The 20,356-nt window shown below is 47.5% G+C and overlaps 1 protein-coding gene across 1 annotated transcript; it reads left to right on the forward strand.

Moving 5' to 3' along the window:
- Nucleotides 1-2,109: 2,109 nt before the first annotated feature.
- LOC117051505 (CCN family member 2-like) lies at nt 2,110-19,921 on the forward strand. Its single transcript, XM_033157941.1, has 6 exons — nt 2,110-2,478; nt 9,168-9,349; nt 14,663-14,876; nt 15,895-16,146; nt 17,728-17,939; nt 19,359-19,921. The coding sequence occupies exons 2-6, from the start codon at nt 9,218-9,220 to the stop codon at nt 19,668-19,670; spliced, it is 1,122 nt and encodes a 373-aa protein (XP_033013832.1). The 5' UTR covers nt 2,110-2,478; nt 9,168-9,217; the 3' UTR covers nt 19,671-19,921.
- The last annotated feature ends 435 nt before the right edge of the window (nt 19,922-20,356 follow it).

The following is a 20,356-nucleotide window of genomic DNA, read 5'->3' on the forward strand; positions in this document are numbered from 1 at the left end:
TATGGAGTTGGTTTTTAATTTGTTGCATTCAGAAGTTCCCTGGTTTGATCCCCAGTGTTTCTGTTGGGCTGGGAAAGACCTGTCTGAATTCCTAGAGAGCTGCTGTCAGTCAGTGCAGACAATAATGAGCTAGATAGCTCCTTTGGTCTGACTCAGTATAAAGCAGCTTCCTGTAGCTTTATATTCTTACAAATGTGCTTTGTTTTGAGCAAGGGCCATACAGCTCAGTGGTAAAGCGTTGCATGCAGAAGGCCTAATATTCAATCTCCAGATAGGGCTGAGAGAGACTCCCTATCTGAAACCCGGGAGAGCTGTTGCCAATCAGAGTCAGTGTAGACAATGCTGAGCTAGATGGACCAGTACAAGGCAGCTTCCTCTATTCCTATCCTTAAGCACGCACAGCTGAAGAAAAAAATTGAAATCCTGAAATGCAAGAGGTATACCATATGTGGCATTTCTATGCAGAGGTCAAATGCATGAGATAAACATGATGAGTCTTTGAATTTGCAGCCGTTGTTGGTGACAAAGTCTTCCAAACTCACAGCAGTATCTGAAATCAGTGCAGGATTTCCCAAATGGGCAGAAACACAACAGTCAGGGACACAGTTTATTCTTTTAAGGACATGGCAAATATTGACAAGATAGTTTTTCCGCCCTGACCTGGGACAGGGCTCTTGTTTCTTTCACAACTGCCATCAAAGCAGAATACGCTAGGTGTAAGTTTCTTGGCATGCAGATGCCCTGATAGAAAAAGCTTCCGCAGTGAAATCCCTGCTTGTAAAGGCCGCAGGAACACTGCCAGGATAAAGATCGGTAACTCTGTATATTAGAATATTTTTATTACTAAGGGTTGCTGCCTGGTTTGCATCCTTCAAGGTGAATGTCAGTATTCAGGTAAGCACATCAGAAGTTAGGAGGCAATGCATCTCAACAAACAGAGCCAGCCCTTAGAGTTGCCAAGTGGTCAAATAAATAAACTCACTTCTCCTGTTCATGTGCTGTTTCAGAGGAGTTTTGATATGTATAAAACAGCAAATGAAGCTTTTTGTTTACCCTGAGGCTGGTTAAAGCAATCACATCTCAGCTTATAATGCTGAGAGATTCACAAGCTGTTTGCTTGTGTACAGATCCCTTTCACAACTCCCTTGCATGTGTTGTACTTAAACCAGGAGGTCTCTAAGTAACCATATATTTCCATTTTGTCTGAACCAGAAAACTCTTGTTCCCAGGAACAAGCTTCAAACCGTGGTTTAATTGTAGCCTTTAGCAAAGGGGCTGTATGCATGGGCAAAAAATCTTGGCTTAATAAAAATGTCAGCTGGTCCAAAATGCAGCAGCTGGATTACTATCTGGGGTTCCATTCAGAATGTGTATAACCCCTGTTTTAGAACAGATGCACTGGTTGCTTGTCTGTTTCTGGGTCCTCTTTTGCTGAATTTCTATTGCTCTTTTCTGTTTGGAATTGTTTATAATTGTAGTTGTTTTATTTGCTTTTATAATTGTAAATTCTGTTGTTATAACCCACCCAGGGACCTTATGGTGAGGGGCAGGCAAGAAATCTAAAATAAAGAAATAGCTGAGATATGATAATCTAAATGCAGTCATTATCTGTTAGCTGCAGCCGAGCAAACTCCTCCTAAAGAAACAGCCACAAAGGAGGCCTGTTTCAAAGTCAGCAGCCCTGTAGACTGAGTGTCCTTAATATTGATCAGGCAGTAGCATTACTAATATGGACAACAATTCAGTTATATGCAATCTTCCTGGCTCTCTGATTCAACCTTGACAGTGTCCCTCCTGAGGTTCTTTGGTGGATTTCACGAACTAAGTTCACTTTCAGAGTCTGGGTCAGGTGGGTTGGAAAGAGATATCACTACCCCCTCCTCCTCGCTTGTGCTGGCAATTTTTCCTGGGATTCCCAGTGAGGCCCAACATCTGCTTTGGGGACTGGTGAGTGGGGTATTTTTAGCTTCTGTTTATTTGGACTAAGCATGCTACTAGACTGAAATATCCCTGCAGCCTTTCTAAAGGCAACAGCCACATCACGAAGGAAGGGACTGTCAACCCACACATGAGGCACTCAGAGATCTTCGCTTGGGGTTCAGGAACTTGAAGAGGAATGCTGCTGGAAGACTCCTCTGTCTGCTTGGGACTCAGTGGGGAGTATACTGTTACATGTACAACAAAACGTTGTTGTCATTACCGCTGTTACTTATTGCATTTGTCAGTTGCTTTTGTTCTGGCTCATGCCCAAAATACAAGAGATCAGTATTTGGGCAAGTAATTGTGCAGGCTTGGCAGCAGACATACTGCTCAGGAGTCACAATTCAGGCGTTCAGGAACAGGGCGAGAAGTTCAGAACTGGATGGAAATAACAAATATGTCCCAACAGGTTTCCCTGCCCCTCTTGCCAAGCTTTTGAAGATGAGGTGTGGCACGCTCACTTGTGAGACTCTCTCACCTTGCTGGAATGCCAAAACTGTAAGCATGATCTCTGTTGTGACGGGTTGGTCTGCTCCCATCAGTGAGGGCAAAGCAACTAGGGTTCACCCTTCTGTTCTGGCTCCTGTTCAAACTTTTGTACCGGTTTATACCATTTCTGTACCAGGGAGAGCTCCTGGAGCCAGACTAAGAGGCCTGGTGGGTCAGATTCCCCACTCCTGTATTAGCATATTGCTACTTCTGAATTATGCTTCCAGATTCGAGACACCAGCAGTGCTACAAGCAGGGATAGCTCTATTGTCTGTGTGACTTGGGGCCCATTTACACGCACAGCGAAACTGCATAGGACAGGTTTCTTGGGACCATAACGTGATTTTGCCAACCACGTAGCTCAGACCCTGGAGGAACATACAGTTAGTGAGCAAACTGCAACCGTGATGTGCTCCTTCTAGCACTGTGGTGCTTGAGTCATGCTGCCTGATCCCAAATGGCCATTTTCTACGGAGGCAAAATGGTAAACAGGACTTGTTCAAGCATGTTCCTGGTGAACAAAGTGAGAGAAGCTGGAACACTTAATGAGCGGAAAGGGTCATGTTTTTCTTGTGTTGGATTCAAAGAAAATGTTCCCTTTGCATTAGGAGAACCCGTTGTATTCCAGAGATAATGTGCTTCTGAGTGAGGGGTGAAGGGGGCTTATTTGTCCTCCTGTCATTTCCCATCGTTAATCATTTTTGTTTCTGGGAAACAAGTCCCTTCGCTTCTTCTTTTCATAGCTTTGATCATGATTTTAATCTCAGCAGTTCTCCTGTGACTCTAGAATCACTGCTGGAATTTGTGGCGTGGCTCCAGATTTTAACAGATACACGACCAAGGGCTGAGTCCGATATGTTGCTAGGATGGCTGAGTTTTGAGCAGATCCCTGAGAACTGCCTCTTTTATCCATTCTGTATCAATTGTAAGAGGAGACTGTGTTTAGCTCTCTGCTGTGCAAAGCTTCCTTGGCTGACTTCTGCATATTTATTATCTATTTATTGAACCCATTTGTCGATTTTCTTACAAAAGCAACTCAGAGCGACTTGGCACAATAAATAAACACATACATTTAAACCAGCATAAGACAAAACTAAAGAAAACAAAACCCTACTTTGTAGGGCAGTTGAGAAGATACAATGGGAGAGACTCTTTACACTACCTTGAGTTATTCGGGGCGAAGGTGGGTTAGAAATGCAATAAATGAGAAATAAAACCCCTTGAGTTGAATCCAGACTAAGTTGGTTGTTGTTGTTGCTGTTGTTTAGTTCTGTCGTGTCCGACTCTTCGTGACCCCATGGACCAGAGCACGCCAGGCATCCCTCTCTCCCACTGCCTCCCCCAGTTTGGTTAGACTCATGTTGGTAGCTTCGAGAACACTGTCCAACCATCTTGTCCTCTGTCGTCCCCTTCTCCTTGTGCCCTCAATCTTTCCCAATATCAGGGTCTTTTCCAGGGAGTCTTCTCTTCTCATGAGGTGGCCAAAGTATTGGAGCCTCAGCTTCAGGATATGTCCTTCCAGTGAGCACTCAGGGCTGATTTCCTTCAGAATGGATAGGTTTGATCTTCTTGCAGTCCATGGGACTCTCAAGAGTCTCCTCCAGCACCATAATTCAAAAGCATCAATTCTTTGGCGATCAGCCTTCTTTATGGTCCAGCTCTCACTTCCATACATCACTACTGGGAAAACCATAGCTTTAACTATACAGACCTTCCTTCTCCTTCATGGATCACTGCCTTGTCATGGTGAAGTTGGTTGTACTTAGTTCCTATTTAACTAATCAAACAGTGAGACATATGCCACGCCTAACTTATCCTGTCAATTCCAATGAGACTAATTGCAATAAACTTAGTCTGAATCCTACCCACTTATTCCTGCCCCAGGTTTAGCAATTATAGTCGTGAAATGTTCTGTACTGGGTGAGAAGAAACATTTTGGGGATGGTGGGGAAAATTTTAAATATATTTCATCACTTTTTTTCAAGTTTGGACAATTTTTTTTTATTTTAAGTGCACAAATGGCTAGAAGCAGAATACCTACAAATGTTAAAAAAAATTTTTTAAACACATCTACAGAACATTCTGTTCAGGTGATGGCCTTCAGTTATTTCAGCTATCTGGGTGTGGTTGGGTTACCACCCAGTTTCTGACAGGGATTCTGCACTTTTCAACACCTGCACGCAGCAAAAAAAAATTAGCAGGTGTCATTTTCCTAAGCCTAGCGCTGGAATGGGGAACTTGTAGCCCTACAAATGTTGGGCTAAATTCTCCTCATCCCTGACTGCCTCTGTCTCCTCTCCAAGCTGGCTCCACCCTGGCCGAGTCTGCAGCTGCTCCTGTTCCAGCTGCCTCTCCTGCCCCAGCCAGCCCTGCATCCAACACAGCAGGCACCCTGTGAGCTGAGGTGAAATATTTAAGGATCCAGAACCCAGAGGCAAAGTTCTTCTCTTGTTAGAACCAAGGGAACCACTGAAGCCAAGCAAAATGCCTCCTAAGCTTTAGCAAACCTGAAAATAAAGGGGTTATGGAACCAGCAGTTATAGAATATAGCAGGCATGTCCAACTCCCAAGAGACTGTGATCTACTCCCAATATATATATTAAAAAACCTGGCAATGATCTACCCATTGTCATTGGAGGGAGGAGGAGCGTGCGTGGGGTGGGTGGATTGCCCAGAGTTGTTGAGCTTTTTTGGAGAAGGATTGCACGCTTCTCCCCGTAACTTTTTGTACACGATAAGGATCCCGCGATCTACCTGGATCAGCCAGGGATCTACCGGTAGATCGCAATCTACTGGTTGGACACCCCTGGAATATAGAAAACAGATTGATGATTTGAAGACATTCAAGAGAGCCAGTGTGGTGCAGTGGTTAGGTTGCCTGACTAGGAGGACCTGAGAGACCAGGGTTCAAGTCCCCCCCTTGGTCATGAAGCTCACTGGGTGACCTTGGGACCAACACTGCCTCTCAGTCTCATTGGATTGTTGTGAGGATTAAATGAGGAGGGGGAAGAACCATGCATGCCATCCTGAGCTTGGAGAAAAAGCTGGGATATAAAAACAATAAATAAAGAAATAACAGTGGAACAGGAGCTAACCAAAGGCAGAAGTAGTGAAAAATCTAGAGGAGAAGCTTCTCTCTGTAGCTGAAATGGACAGCAATGCTACCTCAACCTTTGGCAGCAGCAAACGAGGCAGGCCTGGTATTTTACCACCTAGTGGCAGCATGGAGGAAAAGCAGGGACCTGAAGTGGCATTGCAGGTTGGATCCAGACTTAGTCGTCATGCTTCATGTAGGTGCGCTGATATTAATGGGACTTAAGTAGTCGTGACCAACTTGTCCCACTGATTTCAGCAGGGCTGTTCAAAGCATGATTAAGTCCAGAGTGAACCCGTTTGTTTGTAGACTAATAATAATAATAATAATAATAATAAATTTATTATTTATACCCCCGCCCATCTGGCTGGGTTTCCCCAGCTACTCTGGGTGGCTTCCAGCAGAATATTAAAATAAAATGATTCATCAAATATTAAAAGCTTCCCTAAACAGGGCTGCTTTCAGAAGTCTTCCAAAAGTCCGATAGTTGTTTATTTGTTTGACATCTGATGGGAGGGCGTTCCACAGGGCGGGCACTGCTACTGAGAAGGCCCTCTGCCTGATTCCCTGTAACTTCGCTTCTCACAAGGAGGGAACCGCCAGAAGGCCTTCGGCGTTGGGCCTCAGGGCAGAACAATGGGGGTGGAGACTCTCCTTCAGGTATACTGGGCCAAGGCTGTTTATGGCTTTAAATGTCAGCACCAACACATTGAATTGTGCCCGGAAATGTACTGGGAGCCAATGTAGGTCTTTCAAGACAGGTGTTATGTGGTCTCGGTAGCCACGCCCAGTCACCAGTCTAGCTGCCGCGTTCTGGATTAATTGCAGTTTCTGGGTCACCTTCAAAGGTAGTCCCACACAGAGCGCATTGCAGTAGTCCAAGTGGGAGATAACCAGAGCATGCACCACTCTGGCTGCTGGCAAGACAGTCCACAGGCAGGTAGGGTCTCCGCCTGCGTACCAGATGGAGCTGGTAGACAGGTGCCCTGGACACAGAATTGACCTGCACCTCCATGGACAGCTGTGAGTCCAAAATTACTCCCAGGCTGTGCACCTGGTCCTTCAGAGGCACAGTTGTCCCTTTCAGGACCAGGGAGTCCCCCACACCCGCCCGCCTGTGTGCAAGAGATTGGAGCTGCAGCATCTTATGCAATGGGACAGGGTTATTGTTTTGTCTGTTGTTATGGGTTTTTTGTGCTTTTATAGTGTAAAATGCTCTGTAATCCTAAGAGGAAGGGAGGTCTGTAAATGTAAATAATAATAATAATAATAATAATAATAATAATAATAATAATAATAATAAATACATGATGCACCATAAACGAAGCACCACTACCCTGGAAGCTGCATAAGACTCCTGACACAAACCTGCTTGCTATTCTCAGCAGGTAACAGAAAGCCAACATTTTCAGCTTCAGGTCCATGAGCAAGGAGGGTCTCATGTCCATAAGACAACACTGTAGGGTTATTGTGAAGCATTCAGAGCCTGACGGCAAGTATTCCGTGTGCGATACACTGCAAGACTCAGTGAGAACCAGTAAGGTGTAGTTGTTAGAACTGGGTAGATCTGTGTGTAAAATCCCCATTTGACCATGATGCTTGCTGGGTGGCCCGTCGGTCGCCAACTCTCAGCCTCGTTTGGAGGAAAGACTCATTGGAGAGATGCTGCCCATTAGCTGCCTTATATATGAAGTTAGACCATTGGCCCATCTGCCTCCTCTGTGTTGCCCATGCTTTCTATACTCCTGTGTTTTAAAGCCATCTCTGTTAGTGCCTATCCCATCTCGTGGCAGCATTACATAACTTTTGAGCTATTCCCAAAAATGAAGAAGAAAGCAAATTGAGGGGAAATGGGTGGCAAGACGCAAGGGATGCAGTGGGGGGGGGGGAGAGCACATATAATTTTTAAAGTGAATTAAACATGGAGCATTCCTTGCTCCAGGGAGACTCTAAGCAGGTTTGACATCTTTATCTCTTCTTCTGCAAAAGCAGCTCAGGCAAAAAGAAAAAGAAAAAAAAGTGTATGGGGGGGGAGGAGTAGTACAGAAGCATAAATAGCTCCAAACTTGGGTGTTGCCTCTCTTTGATCATTCTGAGTCATTCGAGCATAATTTCTGCATCTCTTGGCTTGTTGCAGGGATGGGAGGAGGGTTTAGCGTTCGTGACCACACCAAGTTGAGCAGCAGTGAGGAATCTGTGGCCTTCCAAATCTTGGACTCCAACTCCCATCATCCCATGCTGGCTGAAGCTGATGGGAAATAGAGTCTGGCCGCAGTTGAAAGGCTACTACTGGCTCTGCCCCTTTGAAGTGGGGCTTCCCCACCCCTTTATTGCCCTGAGGGATATCTGAGGCTCTGATGGAACTGCAAACGCTCATTTGCGGGATGTAAGTGAAATCATAGAATTGTAGGGTTGGAAGGGACACCAAGGGTCATCTAGTCTAACCCCCTGCGATGCATAAATAATTTTTTGCCTCTACAGCACATAGGCATTCTCAAAGAAAAGTGAGATTATCTGAAGAGCTCCAGCCTGAGGATATAACAATCTAGCTTATTCTAAGACAGACCCTTTCAAGTAGGGCACAGAAAGATTGGAGCATGTCCAGAAGAGAGCAAACAATCAGGAACATGGAGACATATGGAGCTGGCATGCCAGTCCCTTGGGTCCATCTAGCTCTATAGTGCCCAGGGTTTCCCAAACTTGGGTCTCTAGCTGTTTTTGGACTACAACTCCCATCATCCCTAGCTAGCAGGACCAGTGGCCAGGGATGTTTGTAATTGTAGTCCAAAATCAGCTGGAGACCCAAGTTTGGGAAACCCTGGTCTGCACTAACTGGCAGCGGCTCTCCAGGGTTTTAGGCAGGGAGGAGGAATTCCCAACCCCACCTGGAGATGCCGGGGATTGAACCTGGGACCTTCTGCATGCAAAGCAGATGTTCTGCCACTGAGTTAAAAGAAGTGAGGGCAAGGCCAGTTGCTCTAAGCATCCATTTCTCAAGGCTAATCCTGCGATTGGGAAGATCTGCCTGGATTAGGCTTCAGAAAACGAGTATCCCCACTTTTCAAAGGATCTTTCTAACCCCACGCAACTATTTTACACCTCGGGAAGCTTTTCATCTGTGATTAATTTGGCTCTGCGGCATTGACTCAAAACAGGTGATCACACCCTGCAGACGTGTTGGGATTGATCTCTAGGTAGTTTTCAAACCCCTGGCTTGTGCCTTGAAGCACAGTTGTGGTACCGAATTGCTTTCAAGACAACAGCTGAACTTTCCATCATCATTCTCCCTCCTCCCTCCTTGAAGGGGGAAGTGAAATTAAACCAGCGTGCTTTGAGTTTATTTAACAAGTTCAGCTCCTGTGGCCAATAGAGACTAACAGCAGAGGAGGGGAGAAAATCGTTGCAGCCTACATGCTTTGGAGATTAAATAAGGCCTTTTAAAGGGCTTGGACAGAGATGCTGGGTCTCTCTCCCCACCCCATGTGGAATGTTATGTGCCTATCCCAAACATCACCACCAGGGCCACAGGAATTTTGAAGAAGAAGGGGAAGTTTTCTGGAATTTAGTGCATTTTCTGTTGCACCCACTTTGGGCTGCTTTCCAGGCCAGTCGCTGCTATCCAGACACACCCCTTTTTGAAGAGACTATTTAAGGATGAGCTTGAGCACAGCACCCTCTCAAAGGCAGAGAGGCAGGGATGCACAAAGTGAGGGGCTCAGGATGTCTGACCACGACAGGGCAAGAACAACCTTCACCCTCATTCTCTTTGTCCTGGGGCCTGGCTGGGTATGTATGCACAATTTTACAGGAGGTGTGTGCAATGAATTAATGAATGAATGAATGAGACTTGTGCCTGCCTTTGATGCGTGCTGAATGAGTTAGCAGAGCTTAATATGATGGTACAAGGTGGGACCAAGTGCTCAGAGGTCCAGTTCAGTTTTATACAAACTGACTAGCAGCACTCTGCAGGTTTTTTGGGGGCCACCTCTTGTATGCATATGTTTACACACTGGTGACTTTAGGAAACCTGGAGGGTACATGCATATAATAGAGGTCTAGTGTTAAATGCATAATAACACATAGGCCCATTGAATTGTCAAGTTGGAAGGGACCACAAATTTCATTTAGTCCAACCCCCTGCAATGCACGAGTCCTTTTGCCCAGCATGGGGCTTGAACCCATGACCCTAGGATTAAGAGTCTTGTGCTTGACCAATTGAGCTATAATGATGCATTGGATATGTTAGAATGGTTTGAGTTTCTTTAGTGGAAATGAAGGGCACTTTGTATATATTTAGAAAATTATGCTGCAGAAATAGAGAGTTGTTGTCAGCGGAGTTCTGCCCAGGGCAGACCTACTGAAAGTAATTAGTTATGTTCCTGGATTTCGATGGGTTTACTATTAGTAGGTGTAATATTCCATACAGCATGAGGCTTGACTCTTTTATACATATTTTTTGCATGTGAATATGGGCTTTTAAAAAACAAGAGGCTATGGGCAAAATTGAAGTGTTGAATGCAGGGAACAAGGTCTGCTCACAAAAAAGATCCCCCCCCCCCGCACCCTCTAAATTTTCTTTGGAAGGTTGGGGGGGAAACCTAGAACAGGTTTAGGGATGTGCAGAAGGGAGGGGAAGTCCCATTGTATGAGTGGGATGTGTTCCCTGCACGGCAAACGCCCCACTTAGTGCATTGTTAAATTCCACCCTAAAGGTTATATCAGGGGATATTGGTTTGTTTTGTTTCTGTCCTTGTTTATATTATGTATTTCGTCTTTTTATCTTGTGTTTTTATGCTGTGAACCGCTGTGAGATCTACGGATGAAGGGCGGCGTGCAAATTTAATAAATAAAACAAATAAAAATAATTGTCCTACTCAGAGCAGAGCCATTGAGACTAACGTAATTAAGTTAGTAATGAGCATGAGTTTTGATGGGACTGCACTCAGTAGGGTTAGCATTGGACACCATCCAATGGATGAGTGGCTCTGACGTAAGTGGGCACTCGATACAAGAGGGGGCTGAAGGCAATCGAAGCTCTGGCCTGGAACCATTAAATGCTGCATATGAATCCTTTAAAATTACAGTAGATTCCCCCTCCATCCTTAGCCCTGGAGTGTGTCTGGCGCCATTGTTCGCACTAACAAAGTTAATCAGTTCCAATGGGGAAATGCTGTTGAGAAAGCACCAGCGAGAATTAGAAGGCCGAGCTGGTTATTTGAGCTGGGATTCTTGTCTCCTTGCCATGTGCTTGTTGCAGCATTCAAGATTTCTCAAAGTGGGCAAATGACCACCCTAATGAGGGGGGAGTACATCCCACAGCTGAGTAACAAGAGCACCCGCTTTGCATGCAGAAGGTCCCAGGTTCAATCCCCGATATCGCCAGGTAGAACTCAGAGAGACACTATCCCAGCCTAAATTCCCAGAGAGCTGCTGCCAGTCTGTGTAGACAGTACTGAACTAGATGGACCAAGGATCTGGCTCGATATATAAGACAGCTTCCTATGTTTGTAAGCATGGCCGTGGGTGTGTGGAACTGGTAAATGGTGCAACCTCCTGGCTTTTTTCCATAGCTCCCTGAACCGGATGAAAATAGAGGGCAGTGATGGATTTTAATAGATCCTGGTAGACTTACAAGAGGATGGACTGCTTGCAGCAAGTATCTCCATTGGTTGAGGGTGAAACTCCATTGCAGAGAAGCCAGTATAAATCTGACATTATGGAGTACGACTTAAGCGGGGCAGCTTGGGAAACTTCCTGTTTGGGTACAATGTTTACTTTGGCTGGTGCTGTAACTATTTTTTTTTTAACGGTTTTCCAAGAGTTGCAGAAGGAAGCCACAGGCTCCATTTGGAAATAAGCTGGTGTGCAGGGGTGGAGTAGCTCTGGCCCCTCCTGTTGGGCTCCCAACTCCCATCAGCCCCAGCCAACATGGCTGAAGGTGAGGGGTGATGGGAGTTGTAGTTCAGCAGCCACAGGTTCCCCACACCTGATGTCCCCTGTCCTCCAGGTTGTTACTATTTTTTTTTAAAAAAAACATTGTTAATCCTTCCCCACCTCAAATGAACTCAAGGCAGCATGTGTCCTCCTCCTGCCGTCAATATTTTAGCTACGCAACAACCCTGTGATGTGGGTCAGGCTGCTGGCCGGAAGTCACCCAGCTATATGGCTGAATGCAAATTTGAACCCGGGTCTCCCTGTTCCTAGATCGAGCACTCTAATTATTCCACATGCTGGCTCTCAAACGCAATTACACAACCCACCAAGTCCCATTTTGCTTCCTTATCACAGCTGCTGTTTCAAGTCTCTCTTGCTGCCACTATATGTGCTCCCATTTCCACTATTTTCTCATTACTGAGAAAGCCATTTCCTGTATGGCAGAGAACAGAGGAGGGGTGGGGGAGCATGTATGGATCCTTATCTGCAGAGGCTTCTCCACCCAAGGGCTGCCTGAAGGTGATCCAGAAGGGAAGGAGCCCCTTCAGACTGCTGTTCTGCCTAGTACCATCTGACAGCTCTTTGGGCACCCCAACTCCGAGGTGACTAGTGGCTGTAAGAAGAAGCTCAATGTTTATGATCTTTCAAATTCATCCAATTTATTAGGCTAGGGATGAGAAGTCTGTGACCCTCCAGATGTGGTTGGACCCAGGTCCCACTGGCCCCAGGCAGCCAACCAAATAGGCAGGGACGATGGGAGTTGTAGTCCAGCAACAACTGGAGCAGCGCAGACTTCTCATCCCGAGTTAGTTGGATGAGCAGTTCCTGACAAAATGGTCTTATAACCAGTGACTTCTCCTTGTTTGTGATTTGTTATGTACTAAGCTTGGATCCCGAGTGTATTTCAGGATTTTAAACAGATTTCTTTATCAGTTGAGTAAAGTAAGCCTCATAACAGGGGTAGCTAGTTGGGTGACACCCCTCCCCCAGATGTTGGGCTACAAGTCCCATCATTCCCGACCATTTATCATGCTGACTGGGACTGATGGGAATTGTAGTCCAACAACACCTGGAGGGCCAAGGGCTCCCTGCACCAGGACAAGATTTTGCCCCCTTCCAGGTGCTGCTGAAAGACAGCTCCAATCGGATCCAGCCTGCATGGCCAAGCATGATGGGATTTGTAATTCAGCAATTTCTGGAAGGCCAAAGGCTCTCCCTCCACACCTTGATAGAAGTGGGGGCAGAATATCATAATGCTCCTTAATATTTATGTAATCAGAAAGGCGGGGGGAAAATGAGTTTATTTCAGTTCTGTGTACTTTGCTTCCAGCTGGGAATGGGGACTTCATCCCAGAGTCCCCCAAGTGCACTGGGCCTCGTAAGAGCTACTCGGCTAATCCCTCCACCCCAGAATGTGATAGCATGAACCATAAAGCAATTCAAAGGCGTTGCTGCCGCCCATGTTAGCTCCTTCCCCGAGGTGAGATCTGTGTGGTTCACTGATCCAGTTCAAGGCTTCCTTGCAGCCAGAACAGCTGCAGATGTGAGAAGTGAATCTGCAAGGTTTTGATGCTGGGGAAGGTGATCTGAAGCAGAAAGAACATTAGCATGAGTAATTGGCCAGGTACCCAGGCTCAAGCCTGACATGCCGGCATTGAAGGAACATCAGTCGTGTTTCGACTTGCAGGCTGAGCAGATGGGACCAGGGCATCCCTGAACTGATCCGTAGAGTCCCAAACGGCTGCTGCTCTTCTCATCGAGAACGACTGTTCCTTCTTTCTTTGGCCACGCCTTCTAAGAGTATTGGCAGAGGCAACTTTGCAAAAAGCATGGCCTCCGAGGGGCAGTGCGCCTTCCTTTGTCTGAAGCTGCTGTGCCAGCTGCAGCTACTTCTAGGCAGAGATGGCCTGGCCACAGGGACCTGCCAACCTTTCGGATTCTGCTGAAGATGGACTGAAAAGTGCAGCTCATCGAAACACAGCTGCTTGGCCAGCAGACTGGAAACAGATATCGGGGATATATTGTGCCAGGGCTTTAAGAGATTTGTATTCTTTCTGCTTATTTCCAGCCGTGAGCCGAAGTGTGGATGCTTACCTTTAAGAGGGGTGGGGAATCTAAGGCATGGGACTTTTTATCTTTACCATTATTTGTACTTATATCCCATCTTTTTCTCCAAGATTTTTCTCCTCATTTAATCCCACAACAAACTTGTGAGGTAGGTTAGGCTGAGAGGCAGTGACTGGCCCAAGGTCACCCAGTGAGCTTCATGGCCTAGAGGGGATTTGAACCCTGGTCTCCCAAAGTCCTAGTCAGACACTCTAACCCCTACACCACACTGGCTCTCATAGGGCCCCCCAGGCCTCTCTCCATAGCATTCAGGACTCTCTACAGGCTGCATCCCTCACTGACTGTGCTCTGCACCCTCCGTAAGTGCTTTTGTAGAATATATTCCATATACATACACAGCTTTTAATTGTAGCACTGTTTAATTGTTCTTGATTATTGTTTTTCCTATGTTTTCAGCTGTTCTTATTTTTATCTGTGAACTGCTTTGAGTCCTGTCAGGGCAAAAGATGGGGGTGTAAATAAATATATAGTAGTAATTATTATTATTATTATTATTATTATTATTATTATTATTATTATTATTATTTTGTCTGGCTGGAATCCATCCTTGCTTCTTGCTTGTCTGATTAGAGAATGGAGATTATGTGGGTGTTGAGAAACTTTGGGCTTTTGTATGGCTAGACTGTTTGCTGCTGTGGTAACCTTGGGGCTGGATTATTGAAGAGTTTGGATTTGATATCCCACTTTTCACTACCCGAAGGAGTCTCAAAGTGGCTAACATTCTCCTTTCCCTTCCTCCCCCACAACAAACACTCTGTGAGGTGAGTGGGACTGAGAGACTTCAGAGAAGTGTGACTAGCCCAAGGTCACCCAGCAGCTGCATGTGGGGGAGACGCGAACCCGGTTCCCCAGATTACAAGTCTACCACTCTTAACCACTACACCACACTCCATGTGGGGCTGCCCTGTGATGATGATGATGATGATGATGATGATTCCAGTTTATTGGTTGCTTTCTCTCACCAAAGGCAACTCAGAGCAACTTTCAGCCAAGGCTCCAAGCTCTCGCCCATGCTCATGGACTTTTCCCTCCTCCTAGGCAGCATCTGAGGCATGCACGTACCCTTGCCAGTGCCCTGTGCAGGCACTCAGGTGCCCTGCTGGCACCAGCCTTTTGCTGGATGGCTGCGGATGCTGCAAAGTGTGTGCCAGGCAGCTCGGCGAGCTGTGCTCACTCCAGAAGCCTTGCGATCACCACAAAGGGCTCTATTGCGACTTCTCCAAGATCCACAGAGACAGTGGCATCTGCTTAGGTGAGCTGCTTCCACAGATTCTCTCCCGTGAAAGAGGCTTGTTTGCTACCACCCCCCGAATGGCAGGACTAGGTCATGGGGCTGTAAGGATGGCTGTGCACACACCAGAGTGCTAACAGATAAAGTGGGTGGCACAGATCCAATTTTTCTGCGTGCTCTTCCAATTGTGCGATAGCACAGTGTTTCCTGTTAGGGTTTCTAGGTCAGGAGCATCCCACACCCTGAAATTTCAGGGCTCAAACTTGGCCCCCTGGTGATGTCATGGTGGGCAGACCCTGGTGATGTCACAGGGTGATTTTTCCTCTGTGCTCCCTCCTGCCACTGAACCCTGGAGACGGAGGTTAATTGGGAAAGGGGAAGAGGGGAGACACTGCCACCCCCTAACATCTTTTGCAGCTGGCTCTTGCTGGATTGAAGCTTGCAAGCACAGTCTACTTAACTGTTTTTTTTTTTAAACCTTTTCAAAAGACACTCTTGCCCACCTGGAGGTTGCAGCCCTTGCTGTGCTGCCTGGAGGGGGCCAGACAAAACTTCAGCATTCAGGTCAGCCCTGAAGGTCCGACAGCCCTGTTTCCCATCCTCATAGGAGCAGTTTTGGATGGGGGATACATTCACACTGTGTGTTGTCGTCCTCTCCCCTCAGTTAGTTTTTGCTCCCCTTGCCAAATTGGGTTGGGGAGCATGCCTGAAGTCAAAACCAAAAGGACAATTATATGGGGAAACCCCAGAGCTCAGGTAGACCTTTTTGCTCAGGGAAGATTTAGTCAGGGCAGAAAGCCCTCTCTTAGCCCTGCCTGCCTTGAAGGATCCAATGAGTGGGCAGAGTCAGTCCCCAGGGCAAAGTGCTTTGTGGAGAAGTTGCCACCCACAGTTCACTGGCTGGCCACGAGGGGCACCTGCCCACAGACTCCCCAGCAGTTCTTGATGACAGCTGCTCACCTACCTTTGTACCACAACATAGATGCCTGTGTTGACAGGATCCCTTGGTCCACACATTTCTCTTCTGTTTTCCCACCAGCTCATGAAGGGGCGACCTGTGACCTGCTGGGCAAGATCTACCTTAACGGAGAGAGCTTCCAGCCCAGTTGCAAACTGCGGTGCATCTGCATGGACGGCGCCATTGGCTGCATCCCCCTCTGCACAGACGGCATGCGTCTCCCTTCCCCCGACTGCCCCTTCCCCCGGCGGGTGAAGGTGCAGAACAAGTGCTGTGAAGAGTGGGTCTGTGAAGGGGGCAGCCCAAAGAGCCACTACGGAAAGGGCATGGCAGGTGAGGGGACTTGTTGGGAAAGTGGGGTGTGTGTGTGTGTGACCAAGGAGACAGGTAGGACTGTTGGAGCAGAAAGACTAAAAGATGCTGGCTGTGGTCACCTCACCTCAAAAAGGAGGGAAAGGTTCAGAAAAGGGCAACCACGATGATCAAGGGGATGGAGCAACTCTCCCATGAGCAGAGTTTGGGACTTTTTAGTTCAGGGAAAACTCAAGTAAGAGGTAAGAGCCATAGAATCGTAGAGTTGGAAGGGGATCCCAAGGGTCATCTAGTCCAACCCCCTGCAATGCAGGAATCTCAGCTAAAGCATCCATGACAGGTGGCCATCCAACCTCTGCTTAAAAACCTCCAGTGAAGGAGAGTCTACAACCTTCTGAGGGAGACCGTTCCGCCGCTGAACAGCTCTTACTGTCAGAAGATGTTTAGTTGGAATCTCCTTCCTTGTAACTAGAGTCCAAGCTTGCTACCTCTTCCATGTGGCAGCCCTTGAGTGGATCGAGAGAAGTTTTTCTCCCTCTCAAAGCACTAGAACTTGTGGGCATTCAATGGAAACTGAACGTTGGAAGATTCAGTGGAATGGAGGTAGTGAGAGCCACTAGGTTGGATGGCCTTAAAAGAGTATTAGACAAATTCATAAAGGACGGGGCTATCAATGGCATCTAACCCTGATGGCTATCTTCTACCTCCACTGTCAGAGGCCATACTCTTCTGAGTATCAGTTGCTCAAAAGGAGAGTGCTCTTGCGCTTGGGTCCAGTGTCAGAGTGGCGTGACAACAATCCCTTTTCACAGGGAACTCTGGGAACTGTAGCTCTGGCAGAGGAATAGGGGTCTCCTAACAAATCTCAGCCCCCTTAACGAACTACAGCTCCCACAATTCTTGGGGGGGAAGCCATGAGTATTTAAAGTGGTACCATAGTGCTTTGAATGTGGGGTGTGAATGTGTCCTCAATTGGACATAGCCCAAGATAAATGGAAAATTGAGAGAATTCTGAATGGCTTTGTTCTATACAGTGCAGGTGGGATGGATAGAGAGGAAGCAGTATATATGCCAAAGGGCCTGTTGTGTATAGCACAAGCTATCTCTTCCAGGTATTTCCTGGCCATCTAGGAGGCCAGCTGTTGAGAGCACTCAAGCAGTCTCCCTAACAAAAGGCTACTAAGGCGGTTGCTCCTGGCTCCCTTTGCCCTCTCCTGTCCAGAGGTCCAGCCTGACAACCTGTTATGTACTGAGTTGAATAGGATCCAAAATGCACCAGTCTGATTGGTCCTAGAACAATAGGATTGAGATTGCAGCAGTCTGATTGGTCCCAGAACAATAGGATTGAGATTGCAGCAGTCTGATTGGTCCGCAGGAGCCACCCAATCCAGTTCCAGGTGGAAGTGAATCCGCATTCTGATTGGCATACAGTGTATATATTGCAAATAGTGTATATAAAGCAAACGTTTTGAGGGAACTGCATTCCTCACTACTATGAGCTGAATAAAGAGCATGAAAGTCACACTGGACTCTGAGTATATTTCACAACCAAAGGATGCAGCTTTGATCTTTGCTCACCAAAGTCCTTTTCTCCAATCTCAGTTTACGGGAAAAACCCAGTTCGCAAGCCCAAGACGAATCACCTCCAGGAGAACTGCTTGGTGCAGACCACAGAGTGGAGCGCCTGCTCCAAAACCTGTGGGATGGGCATCTCCACCCGGGTCACCAACAACAACCCCCAGTGCCGGCTGGAGAAGGAGAGCAGGCTTTGCCTTATCCGGTACTGCAACGTCCCCTTGGAGAAGAGCATCAAGGTAACTAACTGGCAGCTAACTAGAGCAGGTGTAAATGCACGAGATCGGACCGTGCCAGGCACGGCGAGCTGCTTCCAGCCTGCATTCCCAATCTGGTCCACTGCACCTCTTGACTCACCCTACTTGACTCTCCCTGAACCTCATCCTCTTCCCTCTAGGCTCCCTGCCCGCTCACTTGTCGGGTTACACTGAGCTGGCGATGCAGGAAAATATCTCCCTGCATGAACAACTCTCAATGGGTTTCCTCTCTCTGTTCATAGGAAAGGGGTCCTCTTTCTCAGCAAGGAAACCAAGCTGAGAAAGAAACGTGTGTGTGTGTGTGTGTGTGTGTGTGTGTGTGTGAGAGAGAGAGAGAGAGAGAGAGAGAGAGAGAGAGTGAGTGTCAGTGAAATACAAAGGATACGACCCGTGTAAATACGGGGAGGGAGGGAGGGAGGAAGAGAGCTAGACAGAGACAAAACCTTTCTTTAAAATTGTTGGTTTCAGTGAGCCATTCAGGAAGCTGTTCTCGAGTAGCTGGGATGGAGAAAGCACCTTTTTCATTTATTACATTTGCACCCATCCTTTTTGCCAAAGAAAGCAAGGTAGTGTACATAGTCCCCCCCCCCACACTCTGCTCATGTTAACCCCACAACAGGTAGGCTAGGCTAAGATGTAATGACCGTCCCGAGGTCAGTGATCTTCATAGCTAAGAGAGGATTTGAAAATAGTTTCCCCTGGCCCAACTTTCTTCGTGCACATGCACACACACATACCCTGTACCTCCAGAGGACGGCCAAAAATGATTTTCCTTGGGCAGGACAATCGGTTTCTGTCCTGTTCTAACCACTACACTACACTGTCTCCTGCCCTGGAGTACAGTCGTAACTTGGAAGTCGAACGGAATCCGTTCCGGAAGTCTGTTTGACTTTCAAAACGTTCGAAAACCAAATTGAGGCTCCTGATTGGTTGTAGGAAGCTCCTGCAGCCAATCAGAAGCTGCGGAAGCCCTGTTGGACGCTTGGATTCCAAAAGAACGTTCGCAAACCGGAATAATCACTTCCTGGTTTGCAGCATTCAGGAGCCAAAATGTCCAAGTTCCAGGGTGTTTGGGATCCAAAGTACGACTGTATTTGCTTCCCTGCACAGGGATTTATTTGTTGATTGTTTGGATGAGCATCGTGAGCCCATCTCACCTGGACTATGGAGTGGCGAAACCTAGACAAAGCTTTAGCAAGGCCGTATCTCAGTCTCGGAGCCCTTCCTCCGCATGTGCAAGACCCTAAACACAATCCAAGCCATCTCCAGGTAGGGTTGGGAAAGATCCCTGCCCAAAACTCTGGAGTGCCACTGCCAGTCCGGTTTTTATATTCCTACGTCCGGAAGTGAGCCAGGATCACCTATCACCGTGGTCTGTTCCCCCTCCCCTCCTCTCTCCAGAAGGGAAAGAAGTGTGTGCGGAACCCCAAGCCCCGCCGGGCGATCCGCTTTGAGTTCACGGGCTGCACCAGCGCCCGCTCCTACCGGCCCAAGTTCTGCGGCAGCTGCACGGACGGGCATTGCTGCACTCCGCACGTCACCAGCACCGCGGAGGTGGAGTTCCAGTGCCCGGAGGGAGACTCCTTTGCACGCAAGATGATGGTCATCCGCTCCTGCTCCTGCCACCACGACTGCCCCGCGGACAACGACATCTTCCTGGCCACCTACCACCGGCGCATGATTGGGGACCACGTCAAGCTCGAGAGGCAGTAGAGCCCCTCCCCATGCCACCTCCGTGATGCAGGCTGGTAGAGATGGCACTGGCTGTTTCCTGGGATGCTGCTTCTGCTGCTGGGAGAATCAGGGGATGGAGGAGGGTGACCTCAGGAGACTGGAAGGCATGTGAGTCCAGGCACTACATAGTCCTCTATGGCAGGAGTGCCCAGCTTTCTCAGACCCAGGACTCTCCTTACAACCAAATGTGCATTTGGGGGTCCAGTTCTTGTTCCCTTTTTTTTTTACCATGTATTTGAATGGTGACCGTACAGCTATTGTGAAACCCGCCTTAGATCAGGCCGCGACATGGTAGTGGGACCCACCAGCTGGAAAACAATGCTCCGTGGTGCAACAGCATGAACCCGGCACTTTGTGGGGTGATGCTCGCACACTTGGTTTTGCACTAACCAGATCCTCGGTTCCAAAGGTAGCTTCCTTATCTAAGGAGTTCTGATCCAGCTCCACAAACAAACAACTGCCAACAACGTGCTGGCTTTAGGCAGTTTTCATCATACTGTACACAGCCCCTCGGTTCCCACGATCCCTTTCTCCTTCTCGCTGCTGTTTGGCCAGCACAGCAAAACATCCCCCCCCCTTGTTCTCCAGATGCAAACTTTCCAAGAACTGGAACTCAAGTCGGATAGGTGCCTGTCGCTGTGTGACATAAGCACAGACCCAGCTGC

Source organism: Lacerta agilis, chromosome 8, assembly GCF_009819535.1.
Source record: "Lacerta agilis isolate rLacAgi1 chromosome 8, rLacAgi1.pri, whole genome shotgun sequence".
Lineage (NCBI taxonomy): Eukaryota > Metazoa > Chordata > Lepidosauria > Squamata > Lacertidae > Lacerta > Lacerta agilis.

Bases quoted from the DNA above. Each gene is read 5' to 3' on its own strand.
- LOC117051505 (XM_033157941.1), top strand. From the start codon at position 9,218: ATGAGCTTGAGCACAGCACCCTCTCAAAGGCAGAGAGGCAGGGATGCA. The intron at 16,147-17,727 runs GTGAGGGGACTT...CTCCAATCTCAG, and splicing joins CTACGGAAAGGGCATGGCAG to TTTACGGGAAAAACCCAGTT. The intron at 17,940-19,358 runs GTAACTAACTGG...TCCTCTCTCCAG, and splicing joins CCTTGGAGAAGAGCATCAAG to AAGGGAAAGAAGTGTGTGCG.